The 19821-nt window shown below is 34.4% G+C and overlaps 2 protein-coding genes and 1 long non-coding RNA gene across 4 annotated transcripts; 1 reads left to right on the top strand and 2 right to left on the bottom strand.

The window, feature by feature from the left end:
• Nucleotides 1-196: 196 nt before the first annotated feature.
• Nucleotides 197-5447, top strand: fbxo7 (F-box protein 7). 2 transcript variants are annotated; one of them, XM_051108466.1, is made up of 10 exons: nt 197-335; nt 572-699; nt 968-1160; nt 1758-2006; nt 2348-2492; nt 2572-2655; nt 3111-3206; nt 3297-3473; nt 3552-3598; nt 4885-5447. In XM_051108466.1, the coding sequence occupies exons 2-10, from the start codon at nt 578-580 to the stop codon at nt 5191-5193; spliced, it is 1422 nt and encodes a 473-aa protein (XP_050964423.1). In that variant the 5' UTR covers nt 197-335; nt 572-577; the 3' UTR covers nt 5194-5447. The 2 variants fall into 2 exon arrangements, with proteins under 2 accessions (XP_050964423.1, XP_050964424.1); XM_051108467.1 differs by having other exon boundaries at nt 284-335; nt 577-699.
• Nucleotides 5448-5532: 85 nt separating this feature from the next.
• On the bottom strand, nt 5533-8588 carry echdc3 (enoyl CoA hydratase domain containing 3). Its single transcript, XM_051108468.1, has 5 exons — nt 8397-8588; nt 7837-7958; nt 7661-7758; nt 7373-7573; nt 5533-6204 (listed from the first exon to the last, which is right to left on the bottom strand). Exons 1-5 carry the CDS (start codon nt 8525-8527, stop codon nt 5872-5874), a joined length of 885 nt encoding a protein of 294 aa, XP_050964425.1. The 5' UTR covers nt 8528-8588; the 3' UTR covers nt 5533-5871.
• Nucleotides 8589-12177: 3589 nt separating this feature from the next.
• On the bottom strand, nt 12178-12758 carry LOC127164390 (uncharacterized). Its single transcript, XR_007827636.1, has 2 exons — nt 12633-12758; nt 12178-12483 (listed from the first exon to the last, which is right to left on the bottom strand). It is a non-coding gene; the product is annotated as an uncharacterized LOC127164390 (long non-coding RNA).
• Nucleotides 12759-19821: the final 7063 nt, after the last annotated feature.

Below are 19821 nucleotides of genomic sequence, written 5' to 3'. Positions count from 1 at the left end.
ATAAAGTAGTCAGTCTAATAATAAAATAATATTTATTATTATTATTTAAACTGACGAAAATATGCACTTTCAATTTTGCACAAAATTAAATAAATGCCATTGTACCAACCTACGATAGTTAAACACCTTTTAATAGTTGTCTATTTACTTTATTTTATCTTTAACAAAATACAATGCATATTTGTTATTTGGCTGACAAATAATAAACTAAAACTTCAAAGCGTGTCATATTTGTTACATACTTGCGGGACTTTTATTTTGAAAATCTCGCTCAGCTGTTTTGTTCGGCTGCCGAGTTTTCCGGCTTCACCGCGCTACTTTGACGCATCTGAAAGGTTCGTTTGTTTTTGTTCCATTTTTATTGAAAATAAACATAAATGAACAAATTCAACAGTGACTTTTCTTGTTTAATTCGCAGTGACCTAATAACACTGAACTAAATGCAATAATATTGTTGTATAAGTAAAAGTAAATTATTATTAAAGATGTTTGCGGAGTTTCAGTGACGTCACATGATTTGCTCTGACAACGAAATGAAAGTGATTCTGAGCGCGGATCTGCCTTCCTTCAGTGCAGAATGAAGCTCAGGGTAAGAATCAACAAACAGACCAGCAGACTGGAGCTGGACGGACCAGAACCGATGCTGTCCGAGCTCAGTGCCCGGATCAGAGACACCCTGCTGCCTCAGTGCGGGCTGGGGTGAGTTTGAGATGCTGCTGCTGTTTCTGTCTGCTCCGTTTGGTAATGTGTGTTAGTTCTGGGGTTTCTGATCAGGTATGGATTGACATTCGTTGTATTCTGATGGCCAGCAGTGCATGTTGTGTTTTGAATGCATAATATTTGGTACTATTAGCTGGATTTTCCATATGGGTTTGAGTTCCTCTGTTGTATTGCACAGTCATGTTGCTCACACTTTCATTTCTGCCCATCTGAAACATGTCTCATGTGTTTGTCTGTTTCTGCACAGATCTGATGTGGAGTTCAGTCTGTCTCTAAACGGGAAGGAGGTTCTGGTGGACACAGGACAGACACTCTCCTCCTGTGGGGTTGTTTCTGGCGATATGATCACTGTAATTTTGCCCCAGCAAATTCAAACTGCCCCAGAAACCCTGAGCAGTGCAGGAGCCGTCCAGACAAACACACCCCCATCCAGTGAGGAGGTGAGCTCAGAGACAGAAATATACTTCATGAAGTAATAATAATAATACGTTTTGCAAATAATAATAATAATAAAAGTCAGGTAAGCTTTATTGTAATTTTTCATTTTATTACATTTAATGTTTATTTTACTGAAAGTAATGAAATATTTTATGGTTATAAATTTTGTTAATCATAACCCTGATTTGATTAAATTTTTAAAAATGTATTAAACTGTTAAAGTTTTGTGCATTCATTTGATTCATTTGTACGTCACCAGTATTAAAAATAAATTATATTAAATTGTAAAATACAGGATTCATAAAAATTAAACAGCCAATATTTCTGTAAATAAATAAATTAAATTAATTAATTACATTTCAAAGGGCACTATTGTAGTTCAAAGGGGGGGGGGTTTAAAACTACACTGCTAGCATTATTTTATAAGCAACAAGAACCAAAGAAAAGAAAATGAAATTAAATTAACCTGATGCCATGAGTCAGCACGAGTGTGTGTGTGTGTGTGTATCTGAGTCCTCAAAGCATCCGGTGCACAAAGTGTGTGTGTGTGTGTGTGTGTGTGGCAGAGTCCTCAAAGCATCCTTTGTCTGTTGTCTCAGGCTAAACCAAGCGGTGGCAGTGGAGCAGACAGCAGCAGTGTGGGTGATTCTGGGATAGAAGAGTGGATAGAGGATGAGGAGGGTGTGTCGACCTTCGCTCCGCCGCCGCTGCTGTGCTGTGAGACGGAGGATGGAGTGATTCCTCACGCGCTGGAGCGGCTGCTGGACTCATCAAACTGCCGAAACCCATCCGACTGTCTGATGCTGGCAACGCATCTGCTGCTGTTGGAGACCGGCTTCCTGCCACAGGTTGGAGTTCACGCGATGACCTTTGCTGACCTCTCAAACACTCTCCCTAGGCCCATGAAATTGGATTAGAGTTGATGATATTAATTAACAGGATCAAACTAATTTGAATTAGGGATGTACATTTTTAGAGGTTTCCATAATCATAATAGAGATTTAATTTAATTTAACAGCCAAATAATCGATGAATCATTAACGTAAATACGTACAGATATTTACAACTTCTTAATTAAAAACAATCATATATTTATTATTCACATCTCTAGTCTGAATATCCAAACAATGACATACTTTTGAACCTAATTGCTGAGTCTCACATTGGTTATTCTCTTTTTCTCTCTAAGGGTTGTAATGTGAACTCAGGCGAGATGCCGATTGGCTGGCGGGCAGCAGGGGGCGTGTACAGACTTCAGTATTCCCACCCACTTCTGGAGAACAACCTGGTGTCAGTGGTCGCCGTGCCAATGGGCCGAACGCTCGTCATTAATGGTGCGTTCATCTGCATATGGCTGCTTTAATTAGTCTTCCTTCATTTGATTTGATTAATTGTTCATTTGTTGTGAAACAGCTGTTCTGAAGATGGACAAGACTATGGAGAATTCGCGAAAGCTGGTGCTGAAACCAGATGATTATGTGACAGCTGATTTGGCAGGTAATTTTTAGATTGCACATATTGCATTTTGTATTTATATTGCACATTTGTATTTATAAGCAGTTCAGTATGATTGAACTGTATCACCTGGATTATCACTACAAAAAATAATGCTGATCCTTACAGTCAGAAGTAGACTGTATTGTGACTATTTTCTGTATTGTGATTACTAAAAACTATATAAACATATTTAAATTATACAAAGTAAAATGTTCACTAAAGTTAAAGTGAAACTGAAAATTCAGTTCAAAATATTAACAAAACCTGTAATATTATATTAATGATGCTAAAATATAAAACTCATGTAAACTTTTTTTGTCAAACTGGAAACTGATTTATTTTTTATTTTGTTATTTTCTGGTTCTATTATTTTATTTTCTGTAGAATTGTCAAAACCTCACAGATTCTGTTATTTGTACCCTGAGCATTTGAGCAGGTTTTGTGTCTGTCTGCAGGGGGAAGCACAGGCGTCGTCTACACAGACTTGTGCAAACTGTCTCGTCTCTTTAAAGATCAGCTGGTGTATCCACTCATGGCTGCTGCCAGACAGGGTGATTATCATTATTCCTCTCTTAGTGCTAGTATCACGTGTGTCATTCGGAGTGTTTAAAGTGTGTGTGTGTGTGTGTGTGTGCGTGCAGCGCTGGGTCTGCCAGCTCTCTTCGGTCTGCCTGTTCTACCTCCTGAGCTGCTGTTGCGTGTGTTACGACTGCTGGACGCCGCCTCTCTCGTCTCGCTGTCTGCCGTGTGCCGAGACCTGAACAATGCTACACATGATCCTTCACTCTGGAGACACCTGGTGCACAGAGATTTCAGAGGTAACACACACACACACATACATCAGACTGTGTGTACTGATGAATTTTCAGTAAGTTAAGTGGTGTGTTGTTTTGCAGTGTGTTTTCCTGCAGGAAATCAACAGAGAGACACTGACTGGAAGGAGGTAAGCCAAATGTATCTCTAATTCATATTTACATCTTTTATAGTGATGCGTTATTGGCACTCAATAATCATTTTTAAAAAATCATGTTGATACATGTAAGAATCTGCTTTTATGAAATGTTTATAATCAAAAACATTTATTAAATGAACTATATTGAACAAATTCCCAAACTAATTTAGTATTCAATTTATTGTTTTTCACAGTATTGTTTTTTAAAATAATAATATTAATAGTTGATAATAATAATAAATATTATTTGTAATAGTTTAATAATAACTTTTTTAATATATGTTGTTTTTTCTGTTAGTCTTATAATTGACTAAATTGTTATATAATTTATTTATTTAAAAATTAAATAATCATACAGATAAATTAATTATAATCATGTTGCTAAATAGATATTATAACAATATGATAATATAATTTAGCAGCTGGTTTATTTTTATGTGATTATGAAATTGTTCATAATATTTTTAATATTTCTATTGCGCTTTTAATATAGTTGATTTCTCACAGTCACCACACAATCTAAATGATTATACTTTTTATCTGATTAACATTAAATTATCATGCTGATAAATAGATCAAATCTGTGATTTTTTTAATATAATGTATAAACTTAAATGATAAAACTAAACTGAAACTAATAATACAGGGAACATAATTATGATCATGTTGCAAAGATGTTGAAATGTTTAAAATAATACAATTACATTTAGCACCTGATTTATTTTAAATAAAATTATGAAATTGTTAATAACTGTATTTTTGAAAAAGCTATTGATATTTCCATTATTCTTATGATTGATTTCTGAGCACACAATCTAAATTTATTTATTTATTTAAAATTAAATAATCGTGTTGATAGATAATAGTTGGTCATTTTTATAATGGAAAACTGAAACAATTAGCCCTCCTAAACATATGAACATGTTGATAAATAAAAGATAAAGATAAAAAAAATAGCAAATTTATGGCAATAGCCAATTTAACAATTGATTTATTTTAAAATGCAATTTATGAAATGATTAATTTTGATTTGATTTTTTCTTTCATATAATTCCATTAATTATTACTAAAAACTGAAACTGTTACCACAGATACACAATTATAAAATGGTAATAATTTATGATAATTAAATGAATGATACAATTTCAATTTATGTATTACCTATTGCTTTATACTCAATACATAGTCACCAAACTAAATTCAATATTACACTTATATTTTTATGACTTCTTAAGAAATATCATTCTAAACTCCTAACTGTCCTTTTTTGCCCTCAGCTTTACAAAAAGAAGTATAAACAGAGGAAGGAGAATGAACGCAGGGGCAGATGCCGTTTTTATCCGTCCCACGTGCCTCCGATTTTCCCTCTCACCCCCATCCCGTCCGCTCCGGTTCCCCTTCCTCTCTACCCTCCCGGCATCATCGGCGGAGATTACGATCAGGCGCCCGTCATCCTGCCCCGTCCACGCTTCGACCCCATTGGCCCACTCCCGGGTCATCTGCCAGGAATGGGCGTTCCCATTGGCCGACGGAGTCTGAGGCCGGGAGGAAATCGACCAGCGGACATCAGGAGAGGTTTCATTTGAACTTGAGCTTCAGCACTTTAAACGCTTATTTTTCCAAACAGGTAGAGATAAAATTATTTTGATGGTCTTATGTTTTTGTTCTTCATTAATTGAAGCATTCCTGGGACATTCAGACACACAAACACACCATGACATTTGAAATTAATTCATTAAAGGACTAATTCACTCAGAAATTACAAAGACATTAGAAATGATGCATTGGAGCCAAATGTGGTGAAGGCACAAAAACACTCAATAAAAAGTTAAAAAAAAATTTTTTTATTAAGTCTTGAGTCTGATTGCTTTGTCAAACTACCAAGTTATAATATGCATGTTATTATCATATATTCATTTTTATTTTATATTTCAGTTCATTTTTTTTTATAATTAGAGTTAAATATTAAGAATTATTATATTACATTGTTTGATAATATTATTTATTGTTTTATAATGTATTTATTTATCATTTATTGTTGTTTTTCTATTTTACAGTACACAGTGATATATTTTAGTCTTTTTTTAATTCAAATCATTATAATTATTATTATTTTTATGCCTGTTAAGGCATTACAGATGATAAGATGTTTATGTGTTTGAGGCACAAAAAAAACTGAATAAAGCTGCATAGACTTGAGCTTCTGTTTGAGTGTTTCAGTCAGCACAGAGTCACGAGTTTGTTTGTGTCGACAGCATCTGGAGTCACGTGTGGCTTTTTTCAGTGCTGTTGCTCCACACAGGTTTGCGTTTCTCCAGGAACGCCCTGATGCCCTCTTGCCCATCCTGCAGCGTCAGGTTTTCCACCATGGCGGTGGCAGCAGAGGCGTAGGCTGCATCCCGGCCCTGAGCCATCTGTCTGTGAAACACGGCCTTCCCCAGAGCCACCACGGGCCGGCTGCACTCACACACCCGCCGGGCGATGGCCAGTGTCTCTTCCTCCAGCTGCTCCTCACACACCACCTTACTGACAAGCCCGTGCAGCAGCGCGTCCTGAGCCGAGATGGGATGGCCCGTAAACAGCATCTCCATGGCAACCTGGAGACAGGGTACAGACTAGATTGAGGGGGACATAATAATATTTTTTTTTTCTTTATTTTATTATAAATAGTAATATTGTAACTTGTAGTTTAAAGTACAATCATTATTAAATATTCATTTTTAGTTTTACAGTAAAATTGTAATTTATAACAGTAAAATAATTCATTTTTTTATAATTAGTTAAAATAATAATAAACATTTTTATTACTACTATATGACATTTATAATACTATTTCTTAATTATTATCAAATATTAACGTTTAATCCTTAGAGTATTTTTTTTATTTTAATATTAAACCTGTCTTTTTTATGATTATATAAAATAATAATAATAATTAATATTATATGATTTGATAAATTGACAATGTTACAATTATTATCAAATATTAATTTTTAACTTAACAGTTAAAAGTGCATTTTAAACAATTAAATATTTAGGTTTTTTATTATTAGTTAAAATAATAGTAATCCTTATTATATGGTTTGATCATTTAATAATATTACAGTTATTATCAAACATTAATTTCTTTTACAGTATGTTTGTAAATTACAACAGTAATATTTCAGCCTTCTTTTTAAAATTAGTTATTAATAAAGACATTATATATCTAATATTATTTAATAGTGTTATAATTCTTATCTTAAAGTATATTTGTAATTGACAACAGGAATAAATAATAGTTAAATGAATAAGATTAATAGTTATCATTATGTATTGATAACATTTTTGATAGTATTATAATTATGAAATGTATTTGTTCTTACAAATTATTACAAATATATATATCTACAATAATATGAATTTATTATTATAATACGGTTTGATAAAAGTATTTGATAATATTCTAACTGTCTTTTTTATTTTACAGTACAGTTGTAATTTACAACAGTAATATATTTTAGTTTTCTTTATTATAATTAGTTAAAATAACAATTTATTATTATTATTATTATTATTATTATAGTTAAAATAATAATTAAAATTATTATTAATGTGTCGTTAAATTATTGTAATTTAAACTTAAAATCTCAGCAGGTACTTCAAGTTAGTATCTTTCTTTAGGTCCATTTAAATGTTAGTGAAGCTTTTTTATTACCATATTCTCTTTCTCTCACTACAATAATTAATGTGGCCAAATCTGATACACTGTAGGAGTAGGTTCACCTTTCTGGGCACCGCACGTCCTATCGCTACTCCTGGTGTGGAGCAGAACAGGCCCACGTTGACTCCAGGAGTAGCGAAAGATGATTTATCCGACGCTACAGCAATATCACAGCTTGCAACTAACTGGCATCCCGCTGCTGTGGCGATACCGTTCACCATCGCAATGACTGGCACCGGGATGTCTTGAATCAGGGTCATGACCTTTGAGAAAGAGTTGAGTTATTCTGTTGCGTTCACATACACATAAAACACACACACCTCTGACTGGTACAGTGAATGAGCTCTGACCTCTGAGCAGGTCTGGAACACCCTGCTGTGATAGTCTCTGCCCTGAGCGGCCGTCAGCTCCTTCAGGTCATGACCCGCCGAGAACACGGGACCCCGCGCTGCAGAGAGACACACACAGTTACCGCAGATGCCGGCGTTTCAGCACATCTGTCTCTAGATGAACTGTAAATGCTTGCCTGATATTATAATGACACGCAGATCGTCTGTTTGTGAGTCTGTCAGTAGGTTTTCTCTCAGAGATTCCAGCATCGCCAGAGACAGAGCGTTCCTCTTCTCAGGGTTATTTAGGATAATCCTCCTAAAATTGCAACACACACTTTAAATGAGATTTACAGATTTAATGTCTTAATTTTATATTTAGTTAGCATAATAATAAGACTAACTGTTCACACTGATTTGTGAAAAATAATAATAATAAAAGACTAAAGAATGATTCACAAACTGAGGTTTAAGTGTTTGCTAGATAATAGATCATCACTAGAAAAACGAATATTCACTACAACGACAAGCCTAATAAACTTTTTGTCAAATGTTTTGCTTGTGAAACATACTGTTTTTCTCTATAAACGCTTACATTTGCTTTAACAATTGATTAATAAATACGATGCATTTAGGTCAGAAGTAATTATGATTTAGGTGTTTAAATAATTTTAAGGTCACGGTAATAAATAGCGATCGACGCTGCTGAATGTAAAGTGTGTTTGTTTGGGGTCAGAGGTCACGCGAGTACCAGCACCTGATTCCGTCCTGTTGCTCTCTAAGGGTCAGAGATGAAGAATCAGCGCTCATCTTCCTCGTCAAGATCCTCCAAGACGCCCTGCTGGACTTCAGAAGGTTTGAAGCTTTGTAAAATCCGCCTAAAATCATATTTAATTAGCGTTGATGCATTAAAGGAGCACAGTATGACGAAAACGGCTGCACCACCGGATGTGCGGAATTATCTTCAAAATAAAAGCCTTTTTAAATTGCGAAACAATTAACATTCACAAAGTAAAATACAACATGTATGTAAGTGTACAGATTATTGTGTTCAACGCAATAGCACGACTAAATAAAGCAATATAATAATATGTAAATAAATGTCAGAAAACAAAAACAGAAATAAATCTGTATTCATGTAACTCACATAATTCACCACAGAAGGGGGGTTAGTAAATAAAAGGGGATAATTTGACAAATATTTTCTGCTTCTCACGGTAAGTGGCAAGTTTTTAACTAATTGCACAGTAATTTAGTGAAAATAAATCGCATTAATGTAATTCACACAATTCACCACAGGAGGGCGATGAAACTCGAAATTTAAATGTAGGCTATATTACAGATGTAAAATATACTAAATTGAAGGCGTAATTTGAACTCGAAACTCGATTTCTAAATGTAAAATATTATGGCAATAAAAAAAATCTGAAATCAGTTAAAATTGTTTAATGTGGTTAATGTTTTTTTTCTTTACTCTAATTAATGATGTAGAAATAATTAACAGCAGTGTAATTCTTACAATTCATAGAGTTGATTCAAATTTCTCAAAATGTAATATTTATAAAAAATCAATTTTGTCGCCAGAATATAATCAATAATTCATTAAATAATTGTGAATCAATGCAAAAATTATTTAACATGAAGTTGTAACAGTGTAATTTACACAATTTACCACAGGAGGGCGATGAAACTCGAATTGCTCTGTAGAGATATCCGAAGAAAAGGATGGTTTTCATATTTGTCGTTGCACAGGATTATCAATAATTTTTAAATAATGTAAAATCAGTGCAAAGTAATTTAGTGCAAGGTTTTCGTCTGAGTCGCGTTATATCTGTAGAAATAAATCGCATTCATGTAATTCACACAATTCACCACAGGAGGGCGATGAAACTCGAAATTTAAATGTAGGCTATACTACAGATGTAAAATATACTAAATTGAAGGCGTAATTTGACAAATGATTTTTGTTTCTTGTTTGTAATTAACAATTTATTAAATACTAAATCAGTTACAAATAATGACATTCATTTAATCTTTTCCTCTGACTAGAATAAAAATGCAGTGATGTAGAGTAAAAAGTAAAAATGGCGATGAAACTCGAATTCTAGATGTAAAATATATTTATAATAAATTAAAGGGGTAATTCGACAAATCTTTTGCTTCTTATAGTACTTAAAGTAAATATAGTACTTAACTTATAGTACTTAACTAATCAGTTTAAAATAATTTAATGCATTTGATGTTTTTAGAATTAAAGATGTATAAATAATTAGCAGCAGTGTAATTCATACAGTTCACCACAGGAGTTCATCTGATTAAAACTTTTAAAACTGTAATAGTTATGAAAAATATATTTGTCGCCGCACAGTATAATCAATCGTTTATTAAATAATTTTGAATCAATGCAAAAATTTGCAACAGTGTAATTCACATATATAACAGTTATTATATATATAAGTTGAAAATATGCTAATTTTTGTGTTCAAATTGTTGAACGGTGCATTATAAATGCAGTTCATATGAACACATGAACACTCATTTAGTTCATATTTGCCATATTCATATTTGCAGACATGAAGACGCATCTTTCTGCTGGACGTCCTGATGAAACGAGTTCTCGAATCTAGAAGTAGATGTAACTCGTCATGTATGTAGTGAAACTATAACATCTCCCGGTACTGTTTTAGTGTGTCTGCATAAGATCATTAAATATGTCTGATACTTTAAAACGGATCCTTGGTGGCTTGAAATAATTCTGGAGTGTGAATCGATGTAACTCGACAGAGTTTATGATTATTTTGACCTGAAATTTTTTAGTTCATGTGTTGTGTCAAACAGTTGATCAGGTGAGCAGTACATTTCAAAGACTGAATAAACATTGTTTTCCTTTTTGTATTCTGATTCTGATTTTTGTGTGTGTAGACAATGAAGCTCATGTTCATGAAAATATACAATCAGCCTTATAAACTTTGTCAGACATACATTTGCAGTAATATAATGCATGTGAAATATATTTCTAAAAGAAATTAACCATTCATTGAGAAAAAAAGGTTTTATTTGTGCACTCAGAATGTACATTTGAATGTATGTTAACTAATACTACAGCAATTAAAAAAACAATAAAAGCAATAAAAAGTCCATTATATGCTCAATATTATACAATTAAAGTTTATAACTATTTTATCTCTGAGAACTCATAAAAGTCACCATGTTCTAAACTGCAGGAATTTGTGCTTTTGATAAAAGTAACGCCATCATAAATGGTGTCTGAAAGAAATAGCCATTTTTTGCTGGTTTCACATCCATGTGATCTCCTGTATCAGTAACAGATGTCTCTTTGTGTTCAATTCATTAAAGTTAAATAAATATATTCCCATATGAATGTCAATAAAGTCTCTCTGAGCAGTCAGAGTGTCAGTACATGGCCTAGGAATCCTACGTTCAAATCCTGCATTAAGGTGGAAATGTTTAGTTTCACTAGTCTTTACAGAAAAAAAAATTCAAAAGTTAAAAATAAAAGGGGAAAAGTGTGGAAGAAAAGTGTGGCCCAGCAGTCAGAGTGTCTGCCCACAACCTGGAAATCCCAGGTTCAAATCCCCTATTGGGGTGGGAAAATGTTTACTTTCACTAGTCTTTAGAGAAAAATGTCAAAAGTAAAAAAAAATAGATTAGTGAATGTGGACGTGCCAGTGGCTCAGTGGACTGAGCATGTCCTCCCTGCACGGGAGGTACCAGGGTTCAAGCCCCAGGCTGGTCACCGAAGCACGGTTGCGTAGCAGTTGTCCGGTAGTGCGCTGTGACAAGCTGCAAAGCGGATCAGAGCACCACCTGACATGAGAGAAGGTTACACACGAAAGGGGGATTGAAGATCTAGATGCTTCCCAGACAGTAACCAGCAGCGGTTATGCAGCCGGAATCAAACTTTTAAGTTTCAACTTCTAAAATTTATCCAGAAACAGACCAAGTCAAAACCTCCCACCCCTTCTTTTTTTTTTTTTTTTTTTTTTTTTTTTTGGGGGGGGGGGGGGGGAGGGTATTTTACCCCTTTAATTACTAATAACAAGCCCACCCACTTCAGTCTCAATTTACCTGCAAATTGCTCCACCAGGAACTGATCCATGACTCTTCCATCTCCAGTCCCATCACTCTACCAAAGAAGAAGTGTGCATTTGGTCCACTTGGAGGTATATTGATCAGACATTTGTTCATATACAGATGAACAACAGCTCAAGACTCCATGCCCAAATCACTGACGGCTGAACGAGTCGCAATACAGCTGCGTCACATTACAGCCATTTAGATGCAAACTTTGCTGATAAACAGTCAGTTATTTGAAGCAGTTCTGTTAAAAACAAATAAACTAGACAGTTTTAACTTCAAACTACAAATCCACCACAGCTTATCCAAAGACAAATCTGAATTTGTCAGATGCGCACAAACCTTACTCAAAAAGACTCAACAACAGATTAGAAGTAACAGCAAATGTCTGGAGAACTGAGATCAGATGATCTTTGGAAATCATGAACAGCACACAAATATCACGTTACATATCCTTTTATTTTGCACACATTATACAAACAAATCAATGATCAGTTTCTAACTCAAGGCATTTGGTTAAACAAATGGTCCGTCAAAGCGTTTACCAAAAGAATGGGTCCGAGCTGGTATAATCAGACAAGTCCAAGAGCTCAAAGGTGCATTACAGCAACAAACTGTGCACTTCAGAGTCCAGAAAAAGGTCAGAGGTCAACAAGGATCCAGCAGTTGCTCCCCCCATCAAAGGATGCTCTCCTGCTTCTCCTGCCACCTTCTCATGACCTCCAGCAGCACTGAACCAGAAATACCTTACAGACAGAAAGCAGAAACTCAAAAACTGCTCAAAGTTCAAATGGTTACCACAGTTTGTTGTGCAACATCAAGCAGACTAACAATAATGAGATACAAAATTAAGAACATATTAAAAGTTACTTAGGCTTAAAAAACATTACCTTACCACATTCAAAGATGACTTCTCTGTCATCTTCTCTAAGTTCATGTGGCTTCTTGTTTGTTCCACTAATCTCTGCCAGGTGTCCGGTTATTAATCACATTGTCAACCAATAGGATTACTGCTTGTGAGTTAGTCCTACCCACTGCTGAAAGAACTCTGCAATTAAGCAAAATAAACATTTTAAAATCATCATCATCAGCCGTGAATGTATTCAAAGAGAGCAAACAACAATATAGTGTGCTGTTGAGAAAACTTCATGCGATCAACTCAAAGCTGGCAAAGGGCAGATTTCAACACTCTATAGCAGGCCAGGGATCGACAACCTATGGCACACAGAAGGATAAACGCTGGCATGCGAGCAATAGAGAAAAATGCATACTGATGTACATCATCAGGTAATCATTCCTGAAACTCACACAGCTATAAATACTATTAAAGTGTGAGAATGAACCTGCGTTAGTTTACAGATGTTCACGGGTCCGGCAAACTATTAATTAAAAATGACCAAGCTGTCCACAATATAGACTCAATATAATGCTTCACTTCATTTTTAAATACTGAAAAACATGTTTTTTTTTTTTTGTAAATGTACATTTATACATATGAAATTTAGCCATTAAAATGAATAGTAATAAAAGTGTACAATAATGGCAAAAAGAACATCTTTCCACTAAAAAGTAACATTTGTAACAAAGATTTCTACAATAAAATCAAGTACATTTTGGCAAAAAAAAACAAACAAGCAAAAAAAAAAAACATAAGGGCAGTGCTAATATGTGACCCTGGACCATAAAACCAGTCATACCAGGGTCTATTTTCATCATCTGAAAGCTAAATAAATGAGCCTTCTATTGATATATGCTTTGTTGGGATAGGACAATATTTGACCAAGATACAACTATATGAAAATCTGGACTCTGGGGATGCAAAAATCGAAATATTGAAACAGATCACCTATTATTTTCGTAAATTAAGTCCTTAGCAATGCATATTACTAATCAAAAATTAAGTTTTGACATATTTACAGTAGGAAATTAACAAAATATCTTGATAGAATATATTTACTTAACATCCTAAAGATTTTGGCATAAAAGAAAAATCGATCATTTTGACCCATTCTATGTATTTTTGGCTGTTGCTACAAATATAGCCGTGCTACTTAAGACTGGTTTTGTGCTCCAGGGTCACATATAAATGAACAGCTATGTCTGGCTTCTGCTTGCAAAAGCTACAGCTTACATCTATATCTTTTTTATTTATTTATTTTTTTTTAATGTAATTAAATGAATTTAGCAGGGTCTTCTAAAGCAGCAGTTTGCACAAACTAAACGCGAATTTACATGGGTAAACCGAAACCACACCGGTATCGTGCAACACCTGGCGATGTTTCGCCTTAATCGCACATAGTTCCGAGCAGTAATAATCCTATTGGTTGACAACGTGATTAATCAGCCCACACCTGCCAAAGATTAGCGTAACAAACAAGAAGCTGCACGAACGCGTGCGCACAAAGATGTTGTTTTTGAATGGGGTAAGTTAACATTTTTTTTGAGATGATTAAACGTTTTGTGTTTGAGTAACTTTTAGCATGTTCTTAATTTTGTGTCTCATTATTATAAGTCTGTTGGCGCTGCTTGATATTGCGAACGGATATTATGTGTTGTCCTAATTATAAACACACTGGTGTGTTATGCAAGTACAATTACAAAAATTAACCATGGTTTTACTACAAATAAACGATTGTTATTGTTATTGTAAACCATGGTAACCATAAATTACAAATTCGCCCAAAAAGCATTGGTTGTTCTACAATTTTATTGGAAACTTCCTATAGCTAATAAATTTGAGGCATTGCACATCCAAGGCTTAGGCCTACTTGTGCTAGTGAAATAAGGTGGATGTCTGTAATGCTTTTTATGTTCGCACCCCTGTCACATGAAACCGATTAATTTCAGCATGTGTCCTCTTTTATTCCTTAAGGCGTTTTAAGACAAATGTGCATTTCAAAATAATTGTTTTAGATCATATTTGTGTACATTATTTGAAGTGTTATTTTCACACTAAAATGTAAATTCCCATGTTATTTTGGGGAGTTGTAGCTTACAGATAACTACTGCATTACTTTTTATTTTTTTATTATTATTATTTTTTAACTATTATTATTATTATTGAGACAATTGTTTTGCACCATATCAGTCTATTTAAATTCATATTGTATGTTTGTCTGAGACTTGAGTTTTTGCTTTCTGTCTGTAGGGTATATCTGGTTCAGTGCTGCTGGAGGTCATGAGAAGGTGGTAGGAGAAGCAAGGGAGTATCCTTTGAGGGGAGCAACTGCTGGACCCTCGTTGACCGCTGACCTTTTTCTGAGCTCTTGGACCCGTCTGATTATACCAGCTCGGACCCATTGGTAAACGCTTTGGGCCATTTGTTTAACCAAATGATCACTGATTTGTTTGTATAATGTGTGCAAAATAAAAGGATAAATGTGATATTTGTGTGCTGTTCATGATTTCCAGAGATCATCTGATCTCAGTTCTCCAAACATTTGTTGTTACTACTGTTTAGTTGAATCTTTAAGTAAGGTTTGTGCACATCTGACACATTCAGATTTGTCTTTGGATAAGCTGTGGCTGATTTGTAGTTTGAAGTTAAAACGGTCCAGTTTATTTGTTCTTAACAGAACTGCTTCAAATAACTGACTGTTTATCAGCAAAGTTTGCATCTAAATGGCTGTAATGTGACGCAGCTGTATTTTGACTCATTCAGCTGTCAGTGATTTGGGCATGGAGTCTTGAGCTGTTGTTCATCTGTATGTGAGCAGATCAATATGCCTCCAAATGGGCCAAACGCACCCTTCTTCATGTGCAGGTGTCAGTTGGTAGAGTGATGGGACTGGAGATGGAAGAGTCCTGGATCAGTTCCTGGTGGAGCAATTTGCAGGTAAAATGAGCTGCTGTGGGGGTGGAGACTGAAGTGGGTGGGCTTGTTATTAGTAATTAAAGGGGTAAAATACCCCCCCCCCCCCCCCCCCCCCAAAAAAAAAAAAAAAAAAAAAAAAAAAAAAAAGGGGTGGGAGGTTTTGACTTGGTCTGTTTCTGGATAAATTTTAGAAGTCGAAACTTAAAAGTTTGATTCCGGCTGCATAACCGCTGCTGGTTACTGTCTGGGAAGCCCCAGGGGGAGCATCTGGATCTTCACTCCCCCTTTCGTGTGTAACCTTCTCTCATGTCAGGTGGTGCTCTGATCCGCTTTGCAGCTTGTCACAGCGCACTACCGGACGACTGCTACGCAACCGTGCTTCGGTGACCAGCCTGGGGCTTGAACCCTGGTACCTCCCGTGCAGGGAGGACATGCTCAGTCCGCTGAGCCACTGGCACTTCCACGTTCACTAGTCTTTTTTTTTTACTTTTGACATTTTTCTCTAAAGACTAGTGAAAGTAAACCTTTTTCCACCCCAATAGTGGATTTGAACCTGGGATTGACAGGTAGCGGACTGACATTCAGACCGTTGAGCCACAGGCTTTTCGACACTTGCTCCTTTTACTTCTGACATTTTTCTGTAAAGACTAGTGAAAGTAAACATTTTCCCACCCCAATAGGGGATTTGAACCTGGGATTCCTAGGTCGTGAACACACACTCTGACCATTGAGCCACTGGTTTTTTGACACTTGCTTCTTTTTTTTTTTTTACTTTTGACATTTTTCTCTAAAGACTAGTGAAAGTAAACATTTTCCACACCAGTAGGTGATTTGAACCTGGGATTCCTAGGTCGTGAACAGACACTCTGACCGCTGGGCTACCAGCTCTTTTACGCTTTCCGCCCTTTTTTTGGAACATCTGTCTATTCTTTCTTTAAAGACTAGTATAAATAGTTTCCACCCTTAAGACAGAAGTTTTGTCTTATTTGTGTAAAAGAAACATTGTATCAAGAGTGAGCTTAGAATTAGGATGTTACACATGAAGCAACAAGACTCAGACCACTGAGCCACTGGTTTTCCCTTCACTTGCCCTGTTTTTTTTTTTTTTGGAGGAGTTTGTGTCAAACTGAACTGACTGTAACTGAACTTCTCACAAGCCACATGTGATCTGTCGATGGACTAGTTAATCTGTGTAACTAGGAAACATCCTTAAATGCCTGAGAGAGGCTAAACTCCTGCCTGAAGCTCTTCTCATCTGCTCTGAGACTCATGTTTAATAAGCCTTAAATTTCATCTAATTTTTTATATGATAAATCATATTCATCAGCTACTGATTCATGTAATGAGCTGATTGTCAATTTTGTTGGTGTTTGCCGCTGTAGCTTATTTCTTATTATGAGCTGATCTATGATTTATTCATTCAAGAACACACCTGAAACACACCTGAAGATCCCATGAACTCAGAGAGACTTTATTGACATTCGTATGACAATATGTTTGACTTTAATGAATCTAACACAAACACACTTGAGTCTCTTTGTACATCCACTTCAAGACTCGAGAACTCTGGAGGCTTTTCAGTCCACGTGAGACTTTGATTTTAAGAGCTCAAAAGCTGTAGCGTGTTCAAGTCACTTGCCTGTATAAACTGCATTTTTTACAATGTACCGTCCAACAGTTTAAACACAAAAATGAGCCTAGTTTCCTAGTTTCAAGCTGAACTCTCTGTAGATGTCATCATCTGGAAGGTCAGGGTCCTGAGAGTTCTCAAAGATCTGTGGATAAAGATCTAGACTGATTTTCTGAAATGCTTCCATTAAATGAGAAAAACACAAGAACATGAAGAGAAAGTAATGACTTATCTTTGTGAGGTTGAAAACTGCTGCACATACAGTATGTTTGAGTTCCAGTCTGAGTTCCTCCTGAAAACTCCCTAAAACACAAGCAGAGACACAATCTGGCATTTTGTTTAGAAATATATATTTTTACATGCAGTTTACATTTAGAAATTACAATATATTACGTCTATAACACTTTTAAATTTCGACTTTCATCGCCCTCCTGTGGTGAATTGTGTGAATTACATCATTAATGCGATTTATTTCTACAGATATAACGCGAGCCAGACGAAAGCCTTGCATTAAATTACTTTGCATTGATTCCATATTATCTAACAAACTATTGATATTCTTTTGCAACGACAAAATATATGCAAAACCGCCCTTTTCTTCTGTAGATATATTATTATATCTGAGCGCCATCTTTAATTCTAGACAGCTAAAAACGTCAAATTATTTTGCAGTAATTCAGAATTATTTTCGTTATACTGTGTTACAACAAAATATCTGGTAAATGTATATGTTTATTATAGAAGAAATATAATTTTAGATCGATAAATCAAAGAAAAAATATGACAAAAGTTCTTGTATGGACTGCATCATTCTCTATTTATCGCTGTTTTATCTCGTAAATTGTTAAAATAAATAAATAAATAAATAATATATATTTTTAAAAAGCGAGTCAGAGGAACTTAACCAGACTGTATGAATTATCCTGATGTTAATTATTTTATTTACTATAAATAAATTTTATATCTGTTATACATTTAAATTTCGAGTGCGCCCTCCTGTGGTGAATTGTGTGAATTACATTATTGCGATTTATTTCTACAAATATAACGCGAGTGAGACGAAAACCTAAATTGCACTTAATTACTTTGCATTAATTTAATATTATTTAATGAATGAATCAAGACCCTCTGCAACAATAAAATACATGAAAAACGGCATTTTGTTTAGTAGAAATATATCCTTATATCTGAGCGCCATCCTGTGGTGAATTGTGTGAATTACACTGCTGTTAATTATTTCCATATATTTAATTCTAGACAGATGAAAACGTTAAATTAAATTATGTTGCAGTGATTCAGAATTCTTAAATTTTTCGTTAACAACAAAATATCTGGTAAATGTATCTTTTTTTACAAGAAATATAATTTTACTTCGACAAAACAAAGAAAAACATAACAAAAAGTCCCTGTATTGACTGTATCATTTTCTGTGTATTGTTGTATTTCATTTTCGTTAAAATAAATATATAATATATTTTTTTAAAAATGCGAGTCAGAGGAACTTTGGGAACTGTGGGAATTACACTGATGTTAGTTATTTCTACGTCTTTAATTCTAGTCAGAGGACCATATTTTGCATTGATTAAATATTTAATTAATTATTAATTACCATGAGAAGCAGAGAAACGTCTGTTAAATTAACCATCTTGTTTACTATAAAAAAATAAATATAATTTATAAATACATTTTTACATATGTAAAATACTTTTAGAATTCGAGTTTCATCGCCCTCCTGTGGTGGATTGTGTGAATTACATTAATGCGATTTATTTCTACAGATATGACGCCAATCAGAGAAAAACCTTGCACTAAATTATTTTGCATCTAAAAACCACCTTCTTCTTCTGTAGAGATCGCATATTTTTTTTATATCTGAGCGCCATCAAATGGTGAATTTTGTGAATTACACTGCTGCAAATGTATGGTAAACAATTTTTGCAGAAATTCCAAAATATTTAATAAATTATTGATTATACTTTGCGGTGTCAAAATATATTTTTCATAAATATTATATATATTTTTTAAAAATCGAAACAAATCAACTTTGTGAACTATGAATTTTCATCTGTAATTCATTTAGGATTCGAGTTTCATCGCCCTCCTGTGGTGAAGTTTGTGAATTACATGAATGCGATTTATTTCTATAGATATAACGCGAGTCAGACGAAAACCTTGCACTAAATTAATTTGCATTGATTTAATATTATTTAATAAATTAATTATGACCCTCTGCAACAATAAAACATCTGAAAAAACTTCTGTAGAGATCACATATTCTTATATCACCTGTGGTGAATTGTGTGAATTACACTGCTGCCACTTTATTCTACAACTAAAACGGGAGTCAGTAGAAAATCTTGCATTACATAATTTTGCATTGATTCATAGTTGTTAAATAAATTATTGATTGTACTGGGCGACAACAAAACATTTGGTAACTGTATCTTTTTGAAAGAAATATAAGATTTAGATCGACAAAACATAGAAAAAACATAATAAAAGTCATTGTTTTGACTGTATCGCTCTCTATGTATTGTTGTATCATATCTGTTATAATAAATACATAATATATTTTTAAAAATGCGAGTCAGGGGGACTTAACCGATTAATGACAGAGATGTTAGTTATTTCTACGTCTTT

This window comes from Labeo rohita, chromosome 4 (genome assembly GCF_022985175.1).
Source record: "Labeo rohita strain BAU-BD-2019 chromosome 4, IGBB_LRoh.1.0, whole genome shotgun sequence".
Classification (NCBI taxonomy): domain Eukaryota; kingdom Metazoa; phylum Chordata; class Actinopteri; order Cypriniformes; family Cyprinidae; genus Labeo; species Labeo rohita.
This window is presented reverse-complemented; position numbering and strand designations above follow the sequence as displayed.

Excerpts from the sequence above, each read along its gene's own strand:
- echdc3 (XM_051108468.1), bottom strand. The coding sequence starts at position 8,527 with ATGATTTTAGGCGGATTTTACAAAGCTTCAAACCTTCTGAAGTCCAGC. Across the intron at positions 7,759-7,836 it reads GCGTGTCATTATAATATCAG|CGCGGGGTCCCGTGTTCTCG; the intron begins GCAAGCATTTAC and ends GTCTCTCTGCAG. Across the intron at positions 7,574-7,660 it reads TGTTCCAGACCTGCTCAGAG|GTCATGACCCTGATTCAAGA; the intron begins GTCAGAGCTCAT and ends TCTTTCTCAAAG.
- fbxo7 (XM_051108466.1), top strand. The coding sequence starts at position 578 with ATGAAGCTCAGGGTAAGAATCAACAAACAGACCAGCAGACTGGAGCTG. Across the intron at positions 2,007-2,347 it reads AGACCGGCTTCCTGCCACAG|GGTTGTAATGTGAACTCAGG; the intron begins GTTGGAGTTCAC and ends TTTCTCTCTAAG. Across the intron at positions 3,599-4,884 it reads GAGACACTGACTGGAAGGAG|CTTTACAAAAAGAAGTATAA; the intron begins GTAAGCCAAATG and ends TTTTGCCCTCAG.